We start from the raw sequence: 15,395 nt of genomic DNA, 5'->3' as shown, positions 1-15,395 counted from the left end.
GTTTGTACCAGTTACCAGAGATTAATTTGCCTCTTTGTGTCTCTGTGTGAGGCAACCACGGATCCATGGGCCAGCTACTGAATAGTCTGAGTGTCCTAAGACCAGCTAGTGGAGTAGGGAGCCATAGTCCATGTGTGTGGCTGTGTCTGTAGATCTGAATACCAGCAACGGGAGCAGAGCTGCAGGCCTCTGGGGATAACATTTCCAGGTGCCAGGAACTGGGAAGACTTTCGATCCAGGGGTCAGCAACTGAGTGGATGTCTAAGACCAACTATTGGAGGGATTCATATTGCAAAGATGTATACAAATTCATATTTATTTTCCATTAATGGGCTTCTATCCTGATCAGCCAGAGGGCAACAAGACGAGGCCATTAGTGCTGTTTGTGTTTGCACGAGTGCTGTGGTTTTTGCCTGTGTTAATCAGTGTGGCCAGCTGTGCCTGTATGTATATGCGTGTGGCAGGGTGTGCGTATGCACGTGCATGTGCGTATGCACGTGCATGTGCGTGTGCCTACTCAGCTTCACCACTAGCTGGACCCAGGAACTGACTGAATTTTAAAAAGTGACATACCAGCAGAAACAATTGCAAGTCGATAGCAAGTATGAGCTGCACGACAGTATACAGAAGGATCTACAAAGTGTGGGGAAAACCAGGCCTGGGAGGCATATTCAAGGACGTATAGATTCCAGCAAAGCCCAAGACAACCTCATTGATCAGGCTACTGAACAAATGACTTTTTTCATGGACCTCTTCCAAAAATGCAGATCACACACAGAAGGACATTCATTTCAGTCCTTCAGCAGATAAAAAGGCACATAGTATCCAATGCTGAGCTGGTGACTGCTTGCAAGGCAAACACACTGATCCTCCAGCTGCTACATTTATATCAGAAAGACATTTGACTCAGTCAAACATGGTGTGTGGGGGCAACTTGGAGAAATAGTAAGAACAACAAGAAGCTGTTAGCCCCATTGAAAAACATTTATGAAAAGGCGAGATTGATGCCCAGCGCACATAGTCTAGCTGGCATCAGTCACCTCACAGCAACATAAGGGCAGGCAGGCAGGCAGGCAGGAAGGAGGTGGCCTCCCAGCCTAGATACAGATTTGGGGTTATTTTGGGAGTATTTATTGATTGATAGAGGTTACCTTAACTGTGTTCAAGATGGAGAGAGCACTCAAGATTCTTCTCCTGGAGAGTCCTAGCTGGGTCACCTTTGATCAAGCAGATAATGAGGTTCTGTAACTCTGGCCTCAGGGCTGCTCTTGCACAACAGCAGAGGTAGGTTCAGACAGTAAAGATGTGCATAGATAGATGAATGCTTCCCACCAGGGCTATATATCACAATAGGCTATGTAGACAATAGCATCCCACAGAAGAATCACACTGGTGTTAAAACAGGCAGCCAAGCTAGGCAGCTTTTCTCTACCAGGGAAACTATGAAACAGCTACCTAAAGGGATTATAAAGGAGATACAGCAGGTGTGGGAACTTGTTTTCTCTCTCAAGGAGACAGAAAATCTCCCTTTTCATTAAAAATCAAGCTATTAAAGCTCAGCATATTCCATGGCATGCTTTGTATTGCGGTTACATGGGCTTTCAGGGAAGCTGCTGCACAGAGACTGCTTGCCTTCCCAGTTACAAGTTTCGGGTGGCGGCTTGTTATCTGCTGGCAAAACCACACCAGCAAACAGCGATGCAAAGAAATGGCCGTTGGTGGGGCATTGAGAAGGTCCTCCACCCATTCCTCTGGATGCTACCACTTCAGTGGAGGTTGCAACGTGCCCGTTGGACGGGGCGGCAGACCAAGGCTGGCGATGGAAAAGGCGATGATCACAGAATCAGAGAATTGCAGAATGTTAGAGATTGGAAGGGACTTCAAAAGATCCTCTAGTCCAATCCCCCTGCTGGAGCAGGAACACCCAGATGAGGTTACACAGGAAGGTGTCCAGGCGGGTTTTGAATGTCTCCAGAGAAGGAGACTCCACAACCTCCCTGAGCAGCCTGTTCCAGTGTTCTGTCACCCTCACTGAGAAGAGGTTTCTTCTCAAATTTAAATGGAGTCTCCTGTGTTCCAGTGTATACCCGTTGCCCCTTGTCCTATCATTGGTTGTCACCGAGAAGGGCCTGGCTCCATCCTCATCACAGTCACCCTTTACATATTTATAAACATTAATGAGATCACCCCTCAGTCTCTTCTTCTCCAAGCTAAAGAGACCCAGCTCCCTCAGCCTTTCCTCATAAGGGAGATGCTCCACTCCCTTCATCATCTTCGTGGCTCTAGTGATGTCCACCTGCACAGAGCAAGGGCAGGATTCCTCGGAGAGTGAAGACGCCGTGCCCATCTTTACCAAACACGAGATGGGCGGAAAGCTCAGCGGGGATGAGAGACACCTCTGGGGCCGGAGGACCCCGGCTGAGGACGAGGGAGGCGTGAGAGGCCGATGCTAGGGAGCGGGTGGCCCCGAGCCGCTGTCGGTTCGAGGGCGGTCCCCGCTGGGGGCGGCCGTTGGCGGAGCGCGCGCGCGGGGCGCCGGCCGTTGGGCGAGACGCAGCGGCGAAGCGCGAGGGGGGGGCGCGCGCCGCCCCGGAGCCCATAAAGCGGCGCGCGGGCGGCCGGCGCCGCGCAGAAGCGGGTGCGGCGGCGGGAGAGCCGGGGCATCGCCATGAGGGAGATCGTGCACATCCAGGCGGGACAGTGCGGGAACCAGATCGGGACCAAGGTGAGCCTTGAGGGGACCCCCGCTGCTGGCGGAGTGTCCCGGCGCCTGCGGGACGCTCCCGGCCGCTGCTGCGGGGCTGCTGTGCCCCGCGGGGCGGGGTTGTGCCCGCCGCTCCCCACCGCCGGCCGCTGCCGTCCCGCTCCCTTTGCCGAGCGGCGCCGGGCGCGCTCGGGGCTCGGAGCGCCGCGCATCTCGCCTCTCCCCGTGACCATAAAAGGCTTTGGGAAGCGCCGAAACCAAACGGGGCTTTTCAAATTGTTATTATTTTATTATTTTTTTGTGTTTAAACTGGCCAGGTCCGGGCTCAAGGGCGGCAGAAGCCCGAGCGGCCCCTTCCAGACGCCGGGACGCCACAGCCCGTCCGGGCGAGGAGTTGGCGGCCGGGCCGCTCGTCCGTTGGGTTTAAATGCTGGTGCCCGCCCGGCTTGTGCCGTCCCGTCCCGTCCCGCGCAGGGAGGGGCGGCGGGCACGCCAGGAATCTGGCAGCTGCGGCCGGGCCGAGCTGAGCCGCGGGGCCGCCGCCCGCGCCGGGGCCGGGGCGCTGGGCCGGGCAGGGCAGGGCCGCGGGTGCTCCGCGGAGGGGTTCCCAACCCGCTTCTCCTTTTCCTCCCTTAGTTTTGGGAAGTGATAAGTGATGAGCATGGCATTGACCCAGCCGGAGGCTATGTCGGTGACTCAGCGCTGCAGCTGGAGAGGATCAATGTCTACTATAATGAATCATCGTGTGAGTGTGGGACGGGGAGAGGTGCGGGACAGGGGTCCCTGTGGGAAGGGACACAGATATCTAGGAGAGAATGGGTTTGTGAAGCCGTATTTCACGTATGGTTACGCTCTTCACGTGCCGTCAGCCCCCCCCCATCTGATCCCAACTCATCCCATTATACACAGAAAAGATTTTCTGCTTTCTTAGAAACTTATAACTGGGTGTTACCTCCCCCGGCAGAGAGAAATGACACAAGGAGTTGTCCTCAGAGGTGGAGGCTTATTTATTATTTAACACTCTGCTAGACCTTTGCTTTTTAAACATATGGTTATTTTCATCAGAAGTGTCTTATCAGTTGCCCCAAATTAAACTGTTGGTTATATGAGCCTGCGTCTGTAGTACTCTGATTTTGTGACAGAGAGGACTGGGCCACAGGTAATGCAGAAGTCAATGGCGATTCATTAATAAGATGCCAACGGTGGCTAAATCCTCTGAGTCAGTCTGTTGTTAAAGGGTGTTAACAATATAAAATGGGGATCATGAGTCTTTTGGTCTATTGACATGAACCTGCAAGTGCAAATGTTTCACCTTTTGTGCAGTTCAGGTTAATTCATATTATTTGCCTTAGTTTCCTGGAATAACTTCAACTGGATACAGATTCTTTATCTACTGCTAAAACAGAGTTTACAGAATGTAATCTACCATCTGTAGGACCAAAAAGATGTCAGCTCTGTTTTTCAAGCAGAACTGACTTGTCCCTATAGTGCTGAGTGTTTTTGCCACCATGATTTCCCGTATCAGAAATATTTATACATGTACAATCTTAATTAGAATAATAACATGAGATATAATGTATTTGTGTATTGAAACCTGTAACTGTGTTAACTTATTTCAGAACATTAAGGGCATGCTTACTTTTTATTGTAGCCCAGAAATTTGTACCAAGAGCAGTCTTAGTGGACTTGGAGCCGGGAACTATGGATAGTGTGCGATCTGGTCCTTTTGGTCAGCTCTTTCGGCCTGATAATTTCATCTTCGGTATGTGAACATCACTCTTTAAAAAACAAAACTATCCAACAGGTGCTTGATTACCAAGTGAATAGTCAAAAAGCATTTAAGCTCCCTATTCCAAAGTAGTTGTTTGTACTGAGAAATCCTACTAGCTTAACAATACAATTACAATTATCTGTAAGTCAGCTAAAAGATCCTGTTAATTGGAAAAGTCATTCTTTTGTTAATCATTCCTTCAATTAGCAAACTACTGAAAGTTTCCTATGGTATTCAGGCAAAGTACATTGGCTTTCCATATACATGAACTCCAGAGAAATCCTGAGACCACTTCTGTCCAACAAAATGCGTGGAAATTCTGCAGAAAATGGAGAGGGGGGAAAAAAACTCAGACACAAACCAACCAGACTACTCTTCACTTGAATTCACATTAAATGCTTGAGCATTAGATTTTTTTATAGTCTGTGTAATTCAACTTTTTCAGCAGATTCTTACAGAATAGTAAACAGTACAGGAAGACCAACTGTAATATGAAAAAGACTGTCATATACAGCCACTTACTGGGTAATTTTCCAACATAATGAGGAACAGCCTGAGAGCACATGGGGAACTTCTGGTTTTGCAGTGTTCTAGAAGAGGGTTGTTCTAACCTTTACTGTTTCACTTTGGACTTTTGTAGTACTTTCCATCTAAGCTTAAAAATGCACATTACCAGGGTTAAATTTTGTAGCATCGTTACAAAGTACAGAAACATTATCAGTCCCTTTGCACTAAAGGAGAAACTGTGTGTGGAAGTTAAGCGATCCACTTGCTGAAACAGGAAGTCTGAATGAAAGCTACCATGAGAACTCTCATGTCCTTTTGGTTTCCAAGTCTGCACTAGCCACAAAACACATTTCTTCCTGCCAAGGCAAGATTAACTTGCAACTTAGTTTGGTATATTTTGTTAACATAAGGAAGGAACAATGCCAGGGACAGACAGAGAAAAGATAAACATTATTTAGGTGGTATAAACCACACTTCAGTCTGTGTTGTTGCTGTTGAGGTGGGGAGTAAAGAAGCCATACAGACTCACTTTAAGTCTTTAACTGACTTCAAACTTCTAACACTATCACTATTGTTCTCCTGTGTATCCCATGGCAGAGATGTTAAGGGTCTTTTTCAAAGGACTTTTAAGTTACAACATACAGAAGTTGTCTTGGGGAGAAAAGCCATAGATATAGGCAACTTTATGAAGTATGTTTCTATGTTCAAGTTTCTCCTTTCATTCCTTTCTTCTGCATGGACCACACGAGCCTCTGGAAGTGGATTCACCTGACCTATGGAATACCTGAACTGGAGCTTTACATTTTGGCATACCATCAGTAAAAACAGAGCAAAATCAATTCAGAGTGTCTTCAACAATAGTCCAGTTCACTGTACTCCCTTCCTGCCAAACTAACAATGAACCAACAGCATGTGATCAACTCGTATCTGACAGAGGCCCCTGCCAGCATCAGGCACTGTCCTTCCAACCTGCTGAATAATGCAGAATGGCTGCCTGAGCGCTGAAGTAATGATCTTCTGTGTCAAAAGCCAACAAAGCATTTTGTTTTCTCTTTTGAAAATCTGGCCTGGGCCCACAAAGGATTTTGTAGCAGAAGCTGGCAGTTCCATACTTGCTGTACCCCAGGCTGTTAGGGCTCGTTCTGATGGAGATGTTTTCTGCCTCTGCTTGTATATGCCTGCACGCATACCTGTCTCTTTAGCAAGTAACTGTGGACCTTCAATCAGGATTTCGTTCAGGTATATTGAGTACATGATGACACACTCCAGATACAGGAGTTTTAGCTCAGACTAGCAGGAGATTGAGGTGGACACAAAATAATCCCTATGCTTTAATGCTTGTGTTGGCAAGGTGGTGATCCAAAATGTGAAGAAGTGCAACTGGAGTGAAGCTGCCACACAAGAGCAGCAGGTCTCCTGGCCTTCTGACAGCATACAGTTGCCCACCAGGAGTTGCTAAGAACTCCGATGTATCTCTTCTTGTTAGCCAGTTTTCATTTGTATATTTTGCATTTATCATTCTTGTGTACACTCCCAATAGCTTTGCTGCATAGATGCCACCTCAATTTAAGTTGCCTGAACTGGTAGGGGCAACCACAAGACAGCTGTTAGTCCAAGAAGCTGTCCTTCCCTCTAAATTATACCATTAGTTCTACACCAAGGCTGTTCACACTGGTATTCTAAGTGTTAGTGTGCAAGCTACTGATCTGTCAGTTTATCTTGTGTTTCCAGCAGTGAAGAGAGGAAAGGAGTGAAAGCAGATTGCAGGAAATAGTTGCCATTTTAGGGATTAAAAAATAAATGGACTTTTAGACAAACAGCTTCTGTGCATGTGCAGCTCAACCTGAACATATGTGATAACGCTACAATGTGTTGGAGAAAGAAATAGTGGTAGAAAGATCTGGAGGTACCAAGAGTGCACGTCAGTTGTGGGATTGTGTTGTGTAGATTCCCTTGTGTAAACTCAGTAAATGCACAGTGAGAAAAGGCAGATGCAGGATGCTAGAGGTGGGCTGCATACAATCGTTGCAGTTTAACGCAAGCTAGCAATCAAAACCATGATAGCTGCTTGCTTACTCTTACCCTCCCCCACCAAATAGGGGAGAGAATTAAAAGGGGAGAAACTTGTGGACTGAGATAAGCACAGTTTAATACAATAACAAAATACTACTGCTTATATAATGGAAAATAGAATAGAAAAAAAAAAAAGATACTCAATGCTATTCCTCAAAAACTCATCTGTTCTGAGCAGCCAATCCCAGAAAGAGAAAGAGCACCCTCGTCTTGAACAGCGATCCCGAAGGAAGAGAGAAAAAAGGCAGAGGCTCACTGCAAGGATTGGCAAAAAATCTGCTGAGTCCTGATTTCTGTGGACACGTGCTCATTTTTCACATAGAGATTTAATCCTGGGGGACTTGATGATTTTATGTGTTTGTCTAAAATTCTTCAGATGTTTGGTACGTACTTGGTAAGTGGAGGGTATCCAGTAGAGTTTCACAGGGTCATGATCAAGATCTCCAGGTGTGTGACAGCCTTGTCAGTCCCATGGCACCTCCAGACTGTACTGCATTGTCATGGATAAGAGGTCTGGATTCCTGCACAGCAGAAAATTTCAAATGCAAATGTCGGAGACCCTCGACAGGTGGCTGACCAGTGGATGAAGTGCATGGGAGTAGCCGGTAGTTGTGGGCTGGAGAGAACCCATTGATGCTGGTGTAGGCAACCACTGCTACAGTTCCACTCAACAATTTAAATACAAAGGTCATATTAGCGCAATAGAGGGGTGGTAGTAGTTGTGTGGGCGTGCAGGAGTTTGACTCAGATTAAGACTGAGGGAGTTAAGTGCAGTGGAAGGCTTGAAGGAGGACAGGTCCACCTCTGTGTTAGGCATTTTACCTCCTAACAAATTGCAAACTAAGCAAAAGCAAGTAAAATCAGTCTTTACTGATTTCCACCCCCCCCCGCTCCTCCCCCCGGTTAAAATAGCATTTCCATATTTGTGAGAGTAATTCTCATTTTTCTTTTACCTTGTTCTTTGTTTGTATTCTCCATTCTCTCCTTATCTCACTGCCCACAGGACAACACAAGCTTTAGACAAGGGGCAATCTATAAAATGAAGTCCCAAATTCAGAATTTAGCTTTGTTAGCATCCTACTGCATCTTGAAGCGTTGTGTGCTTGTTAGTGTGCATCCTAATGTGCTGCCCTGTCTGTAGCAGGGGATCTGCTCAAACAGACTGCAGATGGTTACAAACATTTAATTCTGGAAGGATATTACTTTGTGCTTTGCCCAGCTGGACAGGAAGTGCTGAGCTCCCTATGTTCAAAGAGAGAAAAATATAGCAACATGCAGAACAATGCATTAACTAACCAAATACATCATGAGGAAACGAAGCATTTATGCAGTGAAAATAAAGTGCATCATATTTAAACAATATCCTAGCAAGCAGTTTCCCTGATTCATGTGTTTGGCACCAACACAGTGCACTGGGAGTTGAAATGAGATATGGTAACAGGAAGGAAGGGGAAGGTCTTGCAGAACAACACAGAAGCTGACAGTCCTATACCTGATTCTGAAACTATTGCTCTTTCTGAATAGCTCTCACAAGAGTACCACCAAGTGACTTCTGTGGCACAATGTATGTATGTAGTAGTCACAATGAGGAACAGGAGTATTGAAAAACTGGTCCCCCATTTCATCCTCCTTGTTATCTAAGTAATAACAAAATAGTGACATAGCAAAGGATTCAGATTGTCCATCTTAATAAATTGAAATGTCAGTAATCCAATTTTGCAAGTTGCTTTGCAGATCCTGAAGAACAGTGAGTTTGCAGGGAAACCAGTAAAAGCTAAAATGTGCTTATTAACTACCAAATTTTTGAAATAACATTCTTGAAGCTTCAGTCTGTCAGTATTTTCAGTCAGACTTGGTAACCATTAATTAAAAAAGCTATAGTTCTTGAAATAACAAGTTAAATAGGGCTTCTGAAGCTCAGCCTTATCCTTGAATGACAACAATGCCTCCATGTCTCATGGGAACAGTCCAAGAACCTTTCGTTTAGAAATGTGTATCTGTGGTTTAGCTTTGTATGCATCACGGTTCTTAGAAAGTATTTAAATATTAAACAGTCATCTTGTGTTTATGGAATAAGCAAGATTGGGAGTGTGAAAGCTTTCAAAACAAGGAGACATGGCCATCTTTGCATTTATGGAAGGTTAAATACCAAAAAAGAAAAGAAACATGCAAAGGCATAAATGAAAACTACCAGAGATTTGAGGCAAAATGAGACTGTATAAAAAGTTTATGTTGATACTTACAAGATATTTGTGGGCAAAACTGAAGAGCACAGTTATCTACCTGGCAGATTTATAGCAGCTTTTGTTACAGATGTAAATCCATTTAGCATGCAAATACCAAATCTTACCAATAATTTTGTATATTTTCTTTCCCTGTTGTATGTTATTTTAGGACAAACTGGTGCAGGAAACAACTGGGCTAAAGGACACTATACAGAAGGGGCAGAGTTGGTTGATTCCGTACTTGATGTAGTAAGAAAAGAGTGCGAACACTGCGATTGCTTGCAAGGATTTCAGCTCACTCATTCCCTGGGAGGAGGGACAGGGTCTGGCATGGGAACCCTACTCATCAGCAAGATACGAGAGGAATACCCTGACAGGATAATGAATACCTTTAGTGTCATGCCTTCTCCAAAGGTTTCTGATACAGTGGTGGAGCCTTATAATGCTACACTCTCGGTCCACCAGCTGGTTGAAAATACAGATGAAACCTACTGCATTGACAATGAAGCTTTGTATGACATTTGCTTCCGCACCCTGAAGCTCACCACTCCAACATATGGTGATTTAAACCATTTGGTTTCTGCCACCATGAGTGGGGTGACTACATCCCTGCGTTTTCCAGGCCAACTAAATGCTGACCTCCGGAAGCTGGCAGTAAATATGGTCCCTTTCCCACGCCTTCACTTTTTCATGCCAGGCTTTGCTCCTCTGACAGCCCGAGGCAGCCAGCAATACCGAGCACTCACCGTTCCAGAGCTCACCCAGCAGATGTTTGATGCCAAAAATATGATGGCAGCCTGTGACCCAAGACATGGGCGATATTTGACAGTGGCTACTGTCTTCCGTGGTCCCATGTCCATGAAGGAGGTTGATGAGCAGATGTTGGCTATCCAGAACAAGAACAGCAGTTACTTTGTGGAGTGGATCCCAAACAATGTCAAGGTGGCAGTGTGCGACATACCTCCTCGTGGCCTCAAGATGGCTTCCACATTCATTGGCAACAGTACTGCTATTCAAGAGCTCTTCAAAAGGATCTCAGAGCAGTTTTCAGCCATGTTCAGGAGAAAGGCCTTTCTCCACTGGTTCACAGGAGAAGGAATGGATGAAATGGAATTTACAGAAGCAGAAAGCAACATGAATGATCTGGTTTCAGAGTATCAGCAATACCAAGAAGCAACAGCAAATGATGGGGAGGAAGCGTTTGAAGATGATGAAGAAGAAATCAATGAATAAAGAAATTAGGTGTGCTGTTTTGCAGGCCAAATTCTCAAATCTGGATTTCTAATAATTAAGCTTATCAATTTCTATTTAGGCTTATTAAAAAAAAGAATAAAAGGAGCATGAGCCTCAGATGTTAGAGGTGCTTTTCAGAGTCCATTGAGGTCACTGAGAACTGAGGACATTCAGCATTTCTGGAAATCAGGCCATTTCGATTCATGAGACAAATATAAGGTATTCAGTTAAGACTTTGACCTAAGAATCAGAGCACAGAGATTTCTAGTTTGGGAATTTTTTTTTTCCAAACAAAGTTCATCACTCGTAAAGTTGTACAAGAGAAGATGTAAAATAGGCATGAAAATCTACAAAATAGAGCTGCACTATTTTCATCCAATTATGAGTAAGAAAATGTGGGTTTGAAGTATTCATTCTGTACCAAATGTACAATACTAAAGTACCAGGAACAAAATTTATTCATAATAAAAAGAAGAAAAAAATTTTGGCTATTCTGTACAGTAACTGTTAACAGTGATATTTGACTCCAGTCCTCTAAAAACAAAATAAAAAAGATGAATATCCTCTCAAGCAAAAGTGTTTTGGGCAGTCAATGCTATATAAATACCCAGCGAGCTGCAGGCCAGGAGCTGGATTTATGCTAGGTAACTCCATCACTTGCTGCTGAATAACCACAGATTATGTGTATGAAATCTATCAATTTTTGATGTGTTCTTTAAGGATCCTTGGGGCTTAAAGTGGCACCCCAATATCTGGCTTGTCCCATGTCTTTCTGGCTGTCCCCAGTTACAGGTGCTATTCCTATCTCTGTTCCACCTAGCTCTTATAGCTGAAATTCAGATGCTCCACAGAACGTGGTGGGAGGGGGGATGTAGGCTATGTGCCAATATACCTCACTACATGGGTTTATAAGTTCACCACACATAGATGCTATGGATGTCTTGTTACCAAGATAGGTTAAAATCACTGGACAGATTAAAGTGAAAAGACAAAGGCATTTATCCACAATGTTCAAAACCGCTGGCAAAATGAAAGATGAACAACAGTTAATCTGCTTATGCTAAAGCTGAAACAGAAAGGTCTCTGTCTTACCCAGCTGACTTGCCTCCTTGACAAAGTGACTGTTGGGCATTTGCTCTTTGTGCGTGCCTTATGTTTCTGCTCATACCAATTAAACAGCCCTTCTCCATTAGAGAGCCTCTACCAGAGAACACTCTGTCTACATGGAATCTCTTACTTAGGTCAGTTTCTAGGCAACAAAACAAGCAAACAAAGGAGAAACCCTCCGGAAATCCAAACTTTAAATGTTTCAGGAACTCTTTGCTCTTTTTCTTCTCGCCTTCAGAAGCAATTTCTAAGCAAAAGTGTTGCTCAATACTTAAAAAGGCACTTTGCAAACATAGTGTAATTTCCAAAGATCCATTGCTCCTAATAAGATTATATTATATGTTGTTATTTTGAGATTCAGGGAAGAAGACTATTTTATAAAGTATATGAACCAGGCAACTGTTAATCACATAAGTTGAGGCTATCTGCCCAATTTTATTCTACACAAAAACGGAAATGAACTAGTTTTAATCAAGTACAAGTTTTTCATGTGATGTGACTTCATGACTTGAGAAACAGTCAATGGAACATACTAACCAAACTGGCTTTGGCGTAGGTGTGTAGGCAGAGGTGGGAGGGCCTGGCTGAGTATCTTTTGAAGGGTCATGATGGAGTCAGCAAATTTGCAGGGACCACATTCTTTGCAATGGCTGGTGATGCCTAAAGAATTTGTGAATAGCAACAGAGTACCTTTAAATACGCATTTTATAAATGTTTAGATATGTTGTCGCTGCATATTTATTATGACATGAGTTTATGCTAAAACACAATATGCATTAAAGAGAACTTAATATTTAGTGCAATACAAAGAAAAATGCATAGGGAATAAAGTCATTAAACTTAGAATTTTAGGTGATGCTTTGTAAATGGCAGATTATTAGCCTCAAGAGGGAGGAGAATGTGTTACAGGCTCAGAGCCTGCCATCATACAGCTGTGGCACAGACTTCTCAATTAAAGCACTAGCATAGCTGCTTCTGAATGAAGTAGAACCAACCACCTCACACCTTGTGGAACTGCGTGTTGTTGTAATACAGCCATAAATTCCGGTATTACTGGGGGGAGGGGCAGGGGAAAGTTAATACTTTAAAAATGCCAGGAATCTTGGAGTTCCTAAATAACTGGTGAGCCAGCCTGTTCTTTACTATTTTTCACACATTGACTCAAAATCCAGAATACAGACTGAGCCTGTGGAATCCAGACCTGACAATGTACTCTGATCCTGGTTTTACTCAGCCATTCCTTCACATGTGTTTACTTGCAACCATTTGATGTGAATTTCTAGAACGTGAGAACGTGGGGGAGGCAAACTAATGCCCTCTTTTGAAAAAAAAAAGATAGCTCTTCCATCTGCTCTTAAGAAAAAAACAAACAACCCACCAAAATGAACCTGAGAACCTCTAGTAGGAACATAGTCAGAGGACCAGCTTCCACGTAAGCAGTAAGACAGTCACGGGAAGCACAAATGCTTCCTGTTCCTCTTCAGTCAACCAACTCACATCATCCTCCTTTCCTGGTATAAAACTGAAAATTGTTTTAGTAACAGGTTTGGTGAACAATTCCTTCAGTTGCACTTCCTTTCAAATAGAGTCCTATTTTTTCCTTGGAAACTTCTCTTTTATTTTAAAATCTGCTTGCTGAATCCCACCTAGCTGTGTCCTCTTCACATTCCTCATGTATGTGTTTTTCATTTTTCCTGTAGTTTTTCAGCCTAGTCTCTTGCACCTGTTCTTTCTGTGCCTTGGTCACCTTCATTTTCTCTCCTTTTTACCACTTTGCACCAGCCAACTCTAAGAAGGCCTAGCAGTCCAACTCCCAGTACTGCCCAGTCACCAACACCTCTGCCAGCACCAGGATAAGGGGAAAAAAAACCCCAGCAACCTGCACCGCTGACAGCACTTGAGAACAGGGAGTGGGCGAGGTGTGCCGTGGGAAGAAGGTGTAGTATTGGGACAGAAACAGGAATCCAGCCTGAAGGGCCAGCTCCTTTGCGAAGTCACTCTGGTCAAAGTGACAAAAATGATCAGAGGGCTGGAACACCTCTCCTATGAGGACAGGCTGAAAGAGTTGGGGCTGTTCAGCCTGGAGAAGAGAAGGTTCTGGGGAGACGTTATTGCGGCATTTCAGTACTTAATAGGGCCCTATGAGAAAGATGGGGACAGACTTTTTAGCAGGGCCTGTTGCAATAGGACAAGGGGTAATGGTTTTAAACTAAAGGAGGGGAGATTCAGGCTAGACATGAGGAAGAAATTTTTTACAGTGAGGGTGGTGAAACTGTCCCAGGTTGCCCAGAGAGGTGGTAGATGCCCCATCCCAGGAGACATTCAAGGCCGGGCTGGACGGGGCTCTGAGCAACCTGATCTAGTTGAAGATGTCCCTGCTCATGGCAGGGGGGTTGGACTAGATGACCTTGGAAGGTTCCTTCCACCCAAACTATTCTATGATTCTGTGATAATGGGCCAGATGCTTAATTCACAGACATGGCAGTCCCTGCATGTGCTACCTTAATCAAGCCACTGCTCTTGATTTCTCTGCATCCTGGGGTCACTTCTTTCCATTTCTTCTCTTGCATTTACACCTTAGAGGAAAACATGGACACCTCCTAGGAACAGGGTCAGGCTGGGAAGGAGGGTCTCAACCTGCTCCTCCCAACAATGAGAAGATCAGGGAAGTCAGTGGCTCCCTCCATGCTGTACAAGCCCTCACTAGTTGAAGCAGCACTGCCCAATGTGTTTGCAAGAAAAATCAATTTGGCCTCACCGGCAGCCATAGCACAGACTAAACTTGATTTTTTTGTTAAACCACCTGAACTTTTAAAGCTGTGAGTAAGAGGAGGCTATCAGTCCTCTTTAAGAAGCAGGGTGGGTAAACAGCTTTTTTAAAAAAATTAAAAAATTAAAAATATATATTATATATAATTTTTTCTCCATAGCTTTGTTTCGATTCCAAAAGCCCAGCACAGTCAAATTCCGCCACTTTTGGCACACAAAATACTAAGACTTACTGAGATAAGAGTACACAAAGCAAGTTAATGCTCTAAAGTAGGGGGAAAGGGACTTGCCTCTCCTTTATATTATCATATGCTTATGAATTGCATGCTGCAACTAAACAAGGGTGAAATATAAAAGTAGAGAGCACAAGCATAGAGTAAGAAAACATTTCCCAGAGAGAAGGTGATTCTTTTACATTCTGACAGTGCCATTGAGAAGAGTTCGGTTAGGGCTGTGTTTTTTGGGGGGTGTTTGGCTGTGGTTTGTGGTTGGTTTGTTGTTTTAAATAAAGAATGGAGAAATTCAGAATTCTGACCTTTACAACATAAGCACAGTTAGTCCTCAACACTGGATACAAATTGCCTATTCTAAACAAAAAGTGCTCAGCTAAAAGCGGAGGAGGGGGGATGTAGGGAAATAGAACAAACAAGGCATTAAGACAGAATACATGTAAGGTACAGCACTAGAGTATATGCGCAGAAATCAGTCACTACCATGTGTGCGAGACTTCAGTTTTATAAAACAAGTTTAGTATTGCAATAAATCATTTTAAACTTTGACTCCAGTAATAAAGGAACTGAAGTTTAGTTTTACTGAGGATGCTTTTCTGTTTATCATTTATTCTACAACAACAAATCCAACAGGGATACATAGAAGTGTTGTTTAACAACTAAAAATGCTCAGTAAATATATCCCAATTTGCTGTATTTGCTCTGTTTCTCTTGTTCCTCTTCACTGTAAAGCCAGGCAGCAGAGACAGCAACAGCTTCATCATGAAGAAAAAAAA

The 15,395-nt window shown here is 44.1% G+C and overlaps 1 protein-coding gene across 1 annotated transcript; it reads left to right on the top strand.

Annotated features, from left to right (window-relative positions):
* Positions 1-2,594: 2,594 nt before the first annotated feature.
* TUBB6 (tubulin beta 6 class V) lies at positions 2,595-11,124 on the top strand. The gene is made up of 4 exons (XM_065629947.1): positions 2,595-2,725; positions 3,341-3,449; positions 4,356-4,466; positions 9,450-11,124. Exons 1-4 carry the CDS (start codon positions 2,669-2,671, stop codon positions 10,511-10,513), a joined length of 1,341 nt encoding a protein of 446 aa, XP_065486019.1. The 5' UTR covers positions 2,595-2,668; the 3' UTR covers positions 10,514-11,124.
* Positions 11,125-15,395: the final 4,271 nt, after the last annotated feature.

Source organism: Caloenas nicobarica, chromosome 2 (assembly GCF_036013445.1).
Source record: "Caloenas nicobarica isolate bCalNic1 chromosome 2, bCalNic1.hap1, whole genome shotgun sequence".
In the NCBI taxonomy this organism is placed as follows: domain Eukaryota; kingdom Metazoa; phylum Chordata; class Aves; order Columbiformes; family Columbidae; genus Caloenas; species Caloenas nicobarica.
This window is presented reverse-complemented; position numbering and strand designations above follow the sequence as displayed.

Bases quoted from the DNA above. Each gene is read 5' to 3' on its own strand.
- TUBB6 (XM_065629947.1), top strand. From the start codon at position 2,669: ATGAGGGAGATCGTGCACATCCAGGCGGGACAGTGCGGGAACCAGATC. The intron at 2,726-3,340 runs GTGAGCCTTGAG...TTCCTCCCTTAG, and splicing joins GGAACCAGATCGGGACCAAG to TTTTGGGAAGTGATAAGTGA. The intron at 4,467-9,449 runs GTATGTGAACAT...ATGTTATTTTAG, and splicing joins GCCTGATAATTTCATCTTCG to GACAAACTGGTGCAGGAAAC.